The sequence below is a fragment of the Vicugna pacos genome, chromosome 13 (genome assembly GCF_048564905.1).
Source record: "Vicugna pacos chromosome 13, VicPac4, whole genome shotgun sequence".
In the NCBI taxonomy this organism is placed as follows: Eukaryota; Metazoa; Chordata; class Mammalia; order Artiodactyla; family Camelidae; genus Vicugna; species Vicugna pacos.
This window is the reverse complement of record NC_132999.1, coordinates 38,793,893-38,806,609: the sequence shown is the minus strand read 5'-3', so window position 1 is coordinate 38,806,609 and position 12,717 is coordinate 38,793,893. Positions and strand designations below refer to the sequence as shown.

General features: G+C 35.9%; 1 protein-coding gene across 1 annotated transcript in view; it reads left to right on the top strand.

Moving 5' to 3' along the window:
• Positions 1 to 12,717, top strand: part of RLF (RLF zinc finger) — a 71,725-nt gene that overhangs the window by 33,384 nt on the left and 25,624 nt on the right. Inside the window, exon 5 of the mRNA XM_072974689.1 lies at positions 4,685 to 4,887. Within this exon, the coding sequence (XP_072830790.1) occupies positions 4,685 to 4,887 (203 nt within the window). The remainder of the gene's footprint in view (positions 1 to 4,684; positions 4,888 to 12,717) is intronic.

Here is a 12,717-nt window from a genome sequence, read left to right as displayed (position 1 = left end):
TGCAGTTACATTAAATGTCCCCAATTTATCTTCCCCAGTGCACTAATCAAATATATCACTTCACCTCAGGGGTTAACAGCACTTAATTTCTTTTCATATAGAGAAAAATCAGAAAATAGGGAGAAGCACTGTTTACCTAATATCCCATAGTATCCTATATATTCAGTAAAGATTAAGCACTATCTATAAAACTCTGAATGGGGTGTAGGATACCAACACATGTAAGAAATTATTCTGAGAACTACAGTGTAAGTGGTAGGCCTGCTTCCTTTCTCAGTTGGCCCTTAACAGTTTCTGGTCAAAGATTAGAAAACCTCCTTTATAGTTCGACTGGCCCTGCAGCCCAGATGTTAGTGTATTTGATGCTAGAAAGCAGTGACTATCATTTCATTGCTTGCCTTTTTTCAATAACGTAGTAATCAGAAGCATAAAAGTACAGATTTTTTAACCTCCAGGTAACTCTTAGTTTTTTGAATTAAAAAAAAGTCTATTAGGTAGACTTTTAATTTTTCCTGCTGTGAATTCTTGAATTTTGTAAACCCCCCCCCACCAAATAAAAAGCAGTTTGTTACTGAAGTATGTAATAAGTACCAGTTGTTGACACTTCTGCCTGTCATGATCAGCAAGGAAATGAGTGAGCCCTCCCACCCAGGTATCAAAGGGCTTTCTACCCCAGGCCTCCCTATCAGCCCACCACAGAAGGCAGGGATGGTGAGAACCCACTGATGGTTCCTGGCCTGAGCCCCAGTGCTCACAAAACTGCCCCAGTGGCAATGGCAGTGGCCCACAGCCCCAGAGACCTCAGGCCCATAAACCCTGTAGACCCTCCTTTCATTGTAATAGAGTGATTCCAATTCAAAGGATACTCAGAGCTACCATCTGGTATCTGCCAGTTTTTCCATCTGACCTGTACCTTACCCAGCACCTTCCTCCTCCCTTTCCCATAATTCATGACACTAAAACACTGACTTTTCCACACTTTCTTTGAGACTCTGGAGGGCCAAAGCAACAACCTTTTGCTTTTTCCCCCTCTCTCCCCTACCAAGGGTTGAAGGAAGGAATCATCCTATTTGTTCAGAGGCACTAACTTCCTCCCCTAAATCAAGCTAAGAAGGAACCAGCCAGCTCTTACCTCTTCCTGGTTGGTTTTCTTTCACACCCCAATTTATTTTATGTTTCCCTTCTACTACGTACCTCTGTAGCCATTTTATGAATTGTCTGTCATATGCTATCTGAGCCTTTAGTAAAAACAAAAAGTCTTTTCTGTTAAAAAGGAAAAAAGCAAACTTTTAAAGCTGGACCTTAAATGTTACCTACCATTTTTTCACAATGAAATATGCAAGAGGCAAACTGTCATGATGTTTGCAACTTACTTTTAAATGGCTCAGAAAAAGAAAAGCTAGACAAATATGGTGGACCAGTTCAATTGTTGAATCTAGATGGAGAGGATATATGATTAAAAAATTTTTGTGTATTAAAATGTTTTAAAAAGTAAATAAAGGATCACAATTGGTAGACTTCTCAGTGTACACTTTATTGTATCATTTTAAATATTGAGGTGTATGGATGATTTCCTTTTTAAAAGTATAGTTAAGACTGATTTTAACTTAAAATGCTTTTTAAAATGCAAGACTGATCTATGTGTTAAAAATTGTTACAGTAGTTTAACTGTGGTTGTAATATGTTGAGTAAAATAGTTTTATCATAAAAATAATAGCTATGATTTATAGACTGCCTGTTATATGCTGGACACTGTATTAGTACTTTCCGTCTCATTTAATCCATTAAACAGGTGAGAGATTACACATGCCTAAGGCCACGTAGTTAAAATTGTGGAGGCAGAATTTGAGCCCAGATGATGAGATATTTTAAAGTTTTTGATTGATTAAAAGCAACCTTTTGGTTGCTAAATATGTGTTTTTATTAAACATCTCTAATATATAAGGCATTGTGATTAGTACTGTAGGGAATACGAAAGTTAAGACATGACATTGGCTCACAAATTGCTGACAGTGTAATAAGGGAGATAGCAGACAAAAAATAGTAACTGCCTGGCCCTGTGCTCAGTGTCTTACCTGCACTACTAGTATTGCATTTATGATTCTTTCATCTCTGTGAGGTAGCTGTTACTAAACTTTTCACAGATGAAGAAACTTGAAAGCTCAGAAAGGTCAATTTGTCCCAGGGTCTCACAGCTAGCATATGTGAGTCATAATTCAACCTCAGATTTGGTGATTCCAGAATCTAAGATCTTAACCTTTGTACACTCAAATCCTTTATTACTGTACTTAAAGAGAAACTAAGTGTGTAAAAGAAGTACTTCTTTTAGAAGAATTTAGAAGGGAATGGATTGTGTAGATTACATGCCTTTTTTTCAAGTGCAGGATTTGTGGAAATGCATACAACCTGGTAGAGCAGATAAACAGCAGAATCTGATGTTAGGCTGACTAGGATGTAGGGTGACACATGTGGCAGGAAATAATATAGAGAAATTAAATTGGAGAGAATTTTAAAAAGAATTGCTAGGGCACAGTAACTAAGTTGATTTCCTTGGAAAAAAGGAGTTGGCAAGGAAGGATAATGCCAGAATTTCATTTCTTTCTGATTAAGAGAATACCATTACTGAATTAGAAGTGGAGAATGAGGAGTAGCTATTTGAGTGGGAAATATGATTGTGAGTTCATTTGGTGGAATTTAGTGCTTGTGGGACTAAAATGGAAAAGCCTAAGTGCAAGTGATCTGTTTTCTTTTTGACCTTGACTGTGTGTTAAGAGTATCTATGGAATTTAAAACCAACACGTGCACATGCGCACACACACACTCCAAAGTCCAGGCTCCACCTGCTAAGTCAAAATCTGCAGAGTTGGAGCTCTGGAATGCTGACCTTTTTGAAGTGTCACAGTAAACAGGCACCTTTCACCTGTAAGTGCTGGGAGTATAAATTGATACAATCTCTGGAGATGAGTTTGGTAGCAGTTTCACGTCTAGGAATTTTTTCTATAGATACAGTCATGCATGTGTGAAATGGCCTCTGTACAAGGCCATAAATTGTAGTGTTATTGATTATTGCCAGAGAATAGAAACAACTTGCAAGTGTATTGGGAGGGAATTGGTTAAGTTAATTATAGTACATCCATACAGTGGAATAAAAATCAGTTGTTAAAAGTATTGAAGTAGCTCTAAATGTATAGTGATGTGATAGAATGACCTGTGTGATATATTAAGTGGGAAAAGAAATATGTCTTCTGTACTCAGAATGTTCTGGAAGGATAAACAAGAAATTGGAAATGGTTATTGTTTCTTGGGGAGAGAGACTAGGAGCCTGGAGTCAGGGTAAAAGGGAGACAACTTTTACCTGTATACCTTTTTGTGTGTCTTTTGAATTTTGTGTTACGTGCATATATGGTGTTACTTATTTTTTTAAAGAGAATTTAAAAATTTCTTTCAGTTGATTCTGATATGTAGTTAAGATTGGGCCAGTGGTTGCCTCTGCTCCTCTCCTCATGGTTTATTATTAGTAATAATGAGTTCTATTCCACTTGTGGCCTGTAGACCTAACAACATGGCTGTCACCTGAGAGGCTTGTTAGCAAAGCACAGTCTCAGGTCCCAGCCCAGACCTACAGAATTAGAATCTGCATTTTAATAAGATTCCCCAAGTGATCTGGAAGGCACTTTCAAGTTTGAGAAACGACATTTAGGTGAACCACCTAAAGTAGTTGTTCACTTGCCGTTTGTCTTGACATGTATGTTCCCACCTCTGTTCTTTATATGTGGTTACTGTGTAATGATGCCACAAGCTTGTTGAGTATTTACTAGTCATAAATTGAGGGCTTGTCCAGAACACTGTACCCATCAGTGCTCAGGTGCTTGATATTCAGTACTGCTCAGAGCAGCATTTTCCAAAGTGTGTACTGAACCAGGAACATGGATTTTACATTGTACTAATGATGTGTGTAAAAGGGTTCTCTGGTCAAATCAGTTTGGGAAACATAGGGTTAAATAAAAGTGAACAGTTTTCTTTATTGCAGGACTGTTCAGAGATTTGACCAAGGAATCCTTTTTTTTTCTAGGGCTATCTCTCAGGTCTTTTGGTCGGTGGAACACACTTTGAGAAATGCCTGGTTTAGAGGAAAGACCACCACTGGCTTTGGAATCCTTGGCAAGTTACCTAATTTCTCTGAGTATTAATTTTCCTAACCTTACTGGGGATAATAATACTTGCCTTGGTGGTGGTGTGAAGAATAAATGAGAGGTATATAAAAACATTCAGCTTAGAGCTTGGTGTCTCATAAGTGGTCACGTGGTAGTTGTTATACTACACAGGATACTTGCCTTTTTCCCTGTACTTATGCTAATAGTTCATTTTAGTATTCCTTACTGTCCTTATCAGAAAATGAGGGAAGAGAAGATCAAATAATGAATTTTGATGAAATGTTTATATCTTTATTGAAGGTTTAGTGTTCAAAATAAAACTACTAAGTAATGTGGGAATGATTAGCAAAATTAACTTATTTTGGTTCTTTGCTCTGTTAGATGAGTATTGAGATCAGAATGAATTTCCCAGTTAAATCAACTGACTTTTTATCCACTAAAAACAAACAACAACAAAAGATACCAAACTTTCATCTTTACTGCTTTTACATGTTATGTTATCAAAGTATTTTATTTTTCCTTTTTTCTAGTCAATAAGTTGATTGCACAAGAAGGACCTTTCTTTCTACAAATGCGAATAAAACATTTGTTGAAATCTAACTGCATTCCCCAGGCTACTGCTTTATCAAAACTATGTGCAGAATCTAAAGAAATTTCAAATGTGTCATCTTTTCAGCAAGCCTATATCACATGCTTATGTTCCATTCTTCCTAATGAAGATGCTATTAAGGAGGTGAGTAAAGCACATAACTGCTGTTGTCACTGACACTATGAATTTAATAGATTTTAATAATTGTTGGATGGTAGGATGAAAACCAAGACTCTTTTTTTCTTTCCCAGGCTACTGGAAAGTACCATTTTAATTGTATATTGAACTGTTGAACAGATTGAATATAAGGTTATGGCTTGTGGGTGGATTTGAGAAGTAGATAATTAAAGAATATGCAGATGGATGTTTATGTATTTGGGTGACGGTTTGCTTAGAAATCTTTAAATGTGAAAGCCATTTTTTCTTAAAGTAATGATTTCTCTCTGTTTGGAAAATGCAGAAATTGTTAATAGTGGTGTCAAGGGATAAACTAAGGAGAGTGGCACTTAACTTTAGCTTGTTACTTTATGCATTTAATTCTAAGCAGAGACATGTAGCGCTTTAGAACTCAGGAATACATTTTGATCAGCAATTAAACGGACAAATAGGATCCTATGGAAAATATAATAAAGTGATTAAGACCTTTAACTATTTTATTAGTCAGATTGCATCCTTTTTAAAATAAACCCAATCATTGTTTTCCTTAGAAAAGTTAGAATTAGTTTTCTCTAATAGCTTTTGATAAATTATACAGAGAAAAATGAGTAATTCCTAGCCTGTGTTCCATCATCTACCTTTAATTCTTTTACCTGCCATTCAGCTCTTACTTACAGATCCTCATTTTACCTCTGTATTTTAGATTTAGGAATTCCCAGGATATGGTTCTATGCTGGAGTAATTCTTAAAATTTTAAGACAATTTCAACTATAAATATTCTTACTCTCCAAATGAAACTCTCCATCTTTCCACTTCACTCCCTTTAATATACAGACTCTACCAGAACCAACAATCTATCGATCTTACTAGCTTTTCACTCTCCTTTCCTTCATCCTCCCCAAGTACTCAGGTCCCTCCTTACTCTGCTTTTTCAAAGTCAGTCATTATTATCACTCCCTTGCATAGACCCTCAATCCCTCTGCTGGTCTCTTCCTTACTTGTAGTTATTTGACTAACCTGTATCCTCATTATCCCTACATCTGCACCTACTCTATATCTTTACCTGCACCAGTGGGGCCATACTTGTTTGGAGAAGAACCTGCCAAATGTTTTTACTTTAATTCAGTTACACTGTATTTCTTTAGTCCAGTCCCTCTCCCACTCTCTTAGATTACTATTTCATACTTTTTCCTTTCTCTTTAAACCTACTGTTCAGTACCTTCTCGCCCATCTCTCAGTCCGCTGATGAGCTTTTTTCTTTTTCTCTGAGGGAGAAAAAAATCTTTGTATAGGATGTATCATAATTAGACTTATTGTGATGATCAGCTTGAAATATATAGAAATAGTGAATCACTATGTTGTGTAACAGGAACTAACATAGTGTTTTAGCCCAATTATACTTCAAAAATAAACTCATAGAAAAAGAGATCAGATTTGTGGTTACCAGAGGTTGGGGGGTGGGGGTGGGGGATTGGATGAAGGCAGTCAGAAAGTATAAACTTCCAGCTATAAGATAAATAAGTACTAGAGGTTTAATGTACAGTATGATAATCAACACTGCTATATGTCATATATGAAACTTGTTGAGAGAGTAAGACCTAAGAGTTCTCATCACAAGAAAAAATACTTAAATTTGGATCTAAATGAGAGGAGGGATATTTACTAAACTTAACTGTGATAATCACTTCATGATGTACATAAGCGAGATCTTTATGCTTTACATCGTAAACTTATACAGTGCTGTATTTCAATATTATCTCAGTAAAACTGGAAGAAAAAATAAATCCAATGATGATTTCTCAATTCTCATCTTTATCCATCTGAATTCTTTGTCTTTTAAACTTTTAACAGATTTTTCCACTTGGCTTCTAGGGTACACACACTTAGTTTTCTGTCTATTTGGCTGGTTGCTCTTTCTTATTTCTGCTTGTTCTTCCTCCTCATCTCTCTGGTGATTGAATGTCATACTTTAGGACTCTGTGTGTATGCTCGCTTTTCTACCTACGTGCATTCCTTCGGTGGTCTTTTGAACAAGCCAAGCATATTCCCTACCCTATCCCCCGACTCTGTCCTATTTTTCTTATTGCCTGTCATTGTTGTAAACATTCACAGATCCATCTGAAATGGCCTCCATCACTGTCTGTTCCCTTACCTACCTGTTTTTTCTTTATAGTTCATGTCACTACTTCTGGCCATCATATTTGCTTATTCTCTGTTTCCTCCCACTAGATTGAAAACCTTGTAAGGAAAAGGACATAGGTTTGTTCACTGTTGTAGTGCTACATTCTTAAAGAATATGTAGCCACATAGTAGGCAGGCATAAGGGGCTAAAATATAAGCCTATATGCTAATTTATTTATTTGCAGTGCTGGGAAGAGCGAAGAGATGGGAGACTGTTTACCTCTAATAACAGCCACAATATTATGTGTTTGGGAAACTTAATCAGACTAAGATGTAGTAATGGTTATTCTCAGCACTTGATATGTACCAAAAGAATTCAGAAGCAAAATGCTAGACCTTGGATTTGATTCCTCATCATCCTATAACATGTAACAACTTTTCCTTTAATCTCTCAGTCTGTTTATTTAAAACCTATTTTATTTTTAGCATTGTATCAGGCATTGGCAAATACATCAGAGCGTATATGGCTTAATTTGGTTACCAGACACAGTAATAGGAAGATAAGTACTAAGCTATATGATAGTGCCTCTAAATTCAGTAGAAGTGTAGAAAGAGAAAATATCTTTGTAGACTGGTACATTAGACTTTATAAAAATTGATCCTTGAGTTGGACCTTGAAATAATGGTGAAGTTTGGATAGATAGAAAGAATGGTTTTGAAATAACAGACTGTGGCAGTAAAGGCACAAATGAATGTGTACTTCGTATGGAACCACTAGAGAACACCTTGCCTGGGGCAGAGAGTGGGTGGTAAGGTCTTGTGAGAGATAAGACCTGTTGGGTAGGAAAAAGGACAGCCTTGGAAACTCCAGTGCATTAGAACTTAGATTTGATGCAAATGTTTGCCAACCTTTGCTATACAAGATTCAGATTTTCCAGTGTATTATAACCATTAAATATCATTTAGTTGAACCTTCTATGTTTTACCAGTGATGAGACTGAGGCCAACATGGTAATATTTCCAGGGCCCTACCTTCATTAAACTAATTATTAAGTCAATCCCAGGCTGGAACACATCTCCTGGCTCCCTAGCCAGCCCTCTTTCCACTTTACAATTTATTTCTAGTTGGTAAACACTGATGAGTCATATTCTAATAGGAAATATCTTGGCAATATATCATTCTATTCATAGTTTTATCTAGGTGTGATTTAAAACACTTTTATACTGATTGGAATTAATTTGTTAAATATATCAACACAAAACGTTTGGTATACATTATAAAGTTGTTTTAAAAGCAACAGTCTTACCATCATAATTAGTCTCTTATTCAGTGATGCTTTCTTTTGCAAATAAGAACAGAATTAAAGAGATCTTTAAGATTTGCTTTGGAATACCAAAGAATCACTAGATGTTCATTAATTGGATTTTAAAATCAACATATGTTCTACCCCAGCAGATACACACATTTGCCATCTACTCCAGCTGAGTTCAGGAGAAGAGTCAAATTAACTTGAGCGACAGCTGGGAATAAAAGTACTTGTATGTTGGCACCTGTGGGTATCACAATAATGGGTGTGTGTAATAGGAAACCTCTGCTGGGGAAGATTTAGCCAGACACATACAATTAAGATTAATTGACAGGGTCAGCTTGAAAGCCAGAATTCAGAACTCCATGGAATCCAGGGTTTCTAGGTTGTAAATAACTCCATTTAGAATTGAATGAGATGACAGTGCTATTAATTTTACATATGAAAGGACTTTAATGAACGTTACAGTTTAGCCATGGTCTGTTGTCCCAAGTGTACCTATATTTTTTTCGTTATTGAAAGAGAAAATCTTGGCAGAGGTCAAGTTTACCACGTATTATGTAGTGGACAATGATGTTTTTTAAACATGAAGCATTTCTATTGTTATGAAGAGCCAAGAAATCTGTCTGCAGAGTTCTTGGCACAGTTAAGGTAGAGGTTCATTTCAGTCTTGATCCCTGAATGAACTAGTGTCTCTAATGTGGTTAACAGACACCGTCACAGAGGCTTGTTTCTTCTCTTGATGGGGAAACGAAAAGACAAACAGGATCTGATTTACTCACCAGTCTGACGCTGTTGGGAATTGACATAGTCACTAGGTATATAAATGATAAACAGAGCAAATACATTTAAACAGGACCTATTGGGGATTCAATTTGGGAGTAGAAAAAACAGTAAACAAGAGCACAGAAATTCCATATATAGCTTAAATAAGAAGATCTGGCTGGATCCTGCACAATACAAAAATAAAGTATATAATTAAATTTAAAATTTATCCTTATGGTCATATGGAGAATGAGATGTACACTCAGAAAATACACTAAAGGTAGAAAGGCTGTATGAAGAAGTTGAGGATTTGCCTATTTAAATATTTTATCTTCTAAAGCAGAGTTCTTTAAGTAGTTCTTTTACATTGAAGAGACATTTTCCCAGAACTTAGTATGTATTTGGATCTCACTTGTATTCTCACTTTCATGGGTTATGTGTGGGTATTTTGGTTGATGTATGATTACACTGGAGGAGTCCTTATGGAGAGTTAGTCAGACACATCATTTTCAAGAATTCAGTAGGATATTTCAGGCATCTCTCAGATACTCTCAGTCATAGGATTTAATTAGAAGTATCAGTGACCATTTATTTCTTTAAGAAACATACAAGTAACTACTCACTATCATACTATTGCATACTATTGTGATATTGCTGCGTTTTAAAAGAAGCCTGATTTTTAGAAGCAAAGCTTTTTTTTACCAGGTGATATCTATGAACCTAACAGGAATGATTCTCCCAAAGGTAGACCCAGGATTACTTGAAATGTAGGCTTGTTAACTGTAACTCGCCCCTTTCTCCTACTCAGGGATGCAAATGAGACGAGTCTTATATATGAATAACCTTAAATCCACTTTGATTGCTTTTAGAAAAAACACTTACCAGCTTGTTTTTAAAATCTATTATTAGAAACAAATTATTTGCATTATACCCCAGAACTAATCAGGAAAATTTACTAGATTGAAAACCACTATTCTAGACAAAGGTAAATGATAAAATATTCCAGTAATGGCACTGGCCAGAAAACTAGTTTACCTTGGTAGCCTAAACATGAAAATAACGTAAGACAAATATGACATCTCTGCCTACGTTCTTTTATGCCAGTTTGCTACCTCTCATATCATTGATGTTTAATTTGCTGATTATTATGAAAGCCTTACAATCACATGTGTTCTTGTCACCACAGTTCATTTTCTACAGTAGCCATGGTACTGTACAATTTCTTTTTTCAATAGTATTAGATACTTTATTTTCAGATAATTTTAGATTTATATGTTATTGTAAGAAATAATACAGGCATGCCCTCCAGTGACTTAATATATATTCATTGGAGACTCTACTAGGCACAAGAGGTAAAAAGATGAACGAGACACAAGGGACAGCAACAGCAGACAGTATTTACACAATGTGAGACTTGAAGAAAGGTCTGTGCTGGAGTTGAGTTCCAAGTCATCAGTATTTGAAACCAGAGAATGGAAGAGACTTAACTTTTTCAGAACTCTGGAAATTAAAGGTTTACCACAATCCAAGAAGGTTTTATTCAAGAAAAACAGCTGAACCTAAGAACAGTGAGCTTAGTAGCATTTTAACTTGCTCTACTTCTCACTTCCCTCTCCCCAGCTTCACAGTAACTTTGAAAACCAGTAGGCTAGCAGCCACTCGAGGAAGCAGTATGATTTTGGAACTGTGCAAAAGCCCATCCTTACAGAACTGTCACTATTTGGCAACTTTGTGAAAAGCTCTGTTCTCCGGATTTGTCTTTATTTGACTCAGAGTTCACTCTGCCAAAAGCTTTGTCCCAGAGCATTTGTCAAAAACAATCAGTGGTAATTGTTTAACATGATAGTTGTCTGAGATAACATGACCAGTTGAGCTAACAGAAAGCTGACAAAACAAGTTAAAAAAAAAGAAAAAGAAAAACTGGGAAATGGGGTGTCCATAAAGGACTTTGAAAATCTCTGATATATTCCTAGTACTCTGAAAAGTAACACACATATATAGTGCTGTATGTCTGCTGAAGAATGACCTGAGAAGGTCCTAATCCCTCACCTCTTGTTTACCTTGAGGCTCTACACAAGTAGGAAATGGAGGGCAAGGCAGAGTTGTAAACTGCCTGCTGAAATATGGAAAGCATGCCCCAACACACACACAGCTGCTTGGCAGAAGCAGAGAGACTTAACTTATTTAAGGTGTTTAAGCAACGTATTCTGCATCTTGAATAAAGTTAACCAAGCAGACTATAGTGGCTACATATGACAGAGAATACAGTTTTTACAGAATTATTCCAGAAAAGTCACTAAACAAACAAATAGTAACAAATAATAAAACCCTAAAGAGGTGGAAAATTCTGGTTTCCAAAGTTGCCGCTATATATTATTTAAAATATCCACTTACCATATAAAGAAACATGGTGGTCCATACACAGGGAAAAAGGCAGCCAACAGAAACTTAGGATGGCCAGATGTTTGACTTACTAGAAAAAGACTTTATTATTTTTTTACATTATTTTTATTGAGGTATAATCAGTTTAAGAAAGAGACTTTAAATCAGCTATTATAACTCAATTCTTTTTTAAAAAATTCCTGTATTTTTTATTTAAAATGTATTAGTTTCTGATGTACAGCATAGTGATTCAGTTATATATATATTATCTATATATATATTATATATATATATTCTTTTCATGTTCTTTTTCATTACAAGTACTACAAGCAATTGAATATAGTTCCCTGTGCTATACAGTAGGACCTTGTTGTTTATTTATTCTGTACATAGTAGTTTGTATCAGCCAATCCCAGACTCCCAATTTAAACCCTCCTTTCCCCCTGGTAACCATAAATTTGTTTTCTATGTCTATGAGTCTCTTTCTGTTTTATAAATAAATTTTTGTGTCTTTTTTTTAGATTCCACATTTAAATTCTATTATATATATTTGTGTTTCTCTGTCTGACTGACTTCACTTAGGTCCATCCATGTTGCTGCAAGTGACATTATTTAATTTCCTTTTTATGGATGTGTGTGTGTGTGTGTGTGTGTATGTATCTACCTACCTACCTCATTTTCTTTACTCATCTGTTGATACACACTTAGGTTGCTTCCAGGTCTAAGTGCTGCTGTGAACATTGGGGTGCATGTGTCTTTTCAGATTACAGTTTTCTCCAGACATATGCCCAGGGATGGGATTGCTGGATCATACGGTATCTCTGTTTTTAGTTTTTTAAGGAACCTTCATACTCTTCTCCATAGTGGCTGGACCAATTTACATTCCCACCAACAGTGTAGGAGAGTTCCTTTTTCTCCGTATCTTCTCTAGCATTTATTATTTGTTGAGTTTTTGATGATGACCATTCTGACCATGTGAGGTACCTCATTATAGATTTGACTTGCATTTCTGTAATAATTAGTAATGTTGAGCATCTTTTTGTATGCCTGCTGGTCATCTGCATGTCTTCTTTGGAGAAATGTCTATTTAGATTTCTGCCCATTTTTCGATTGGGTTGTTTGTTTTTTGATACAGAGCTGTGTAAGCTGCTTGTATATTTTGGAAATTAATCCCCTGTCAGTCGCATTGTTTGCAAATATTTTCTCCCATTCTTTTCGTTTTGTTTATGGTTTCCTTTGCTGT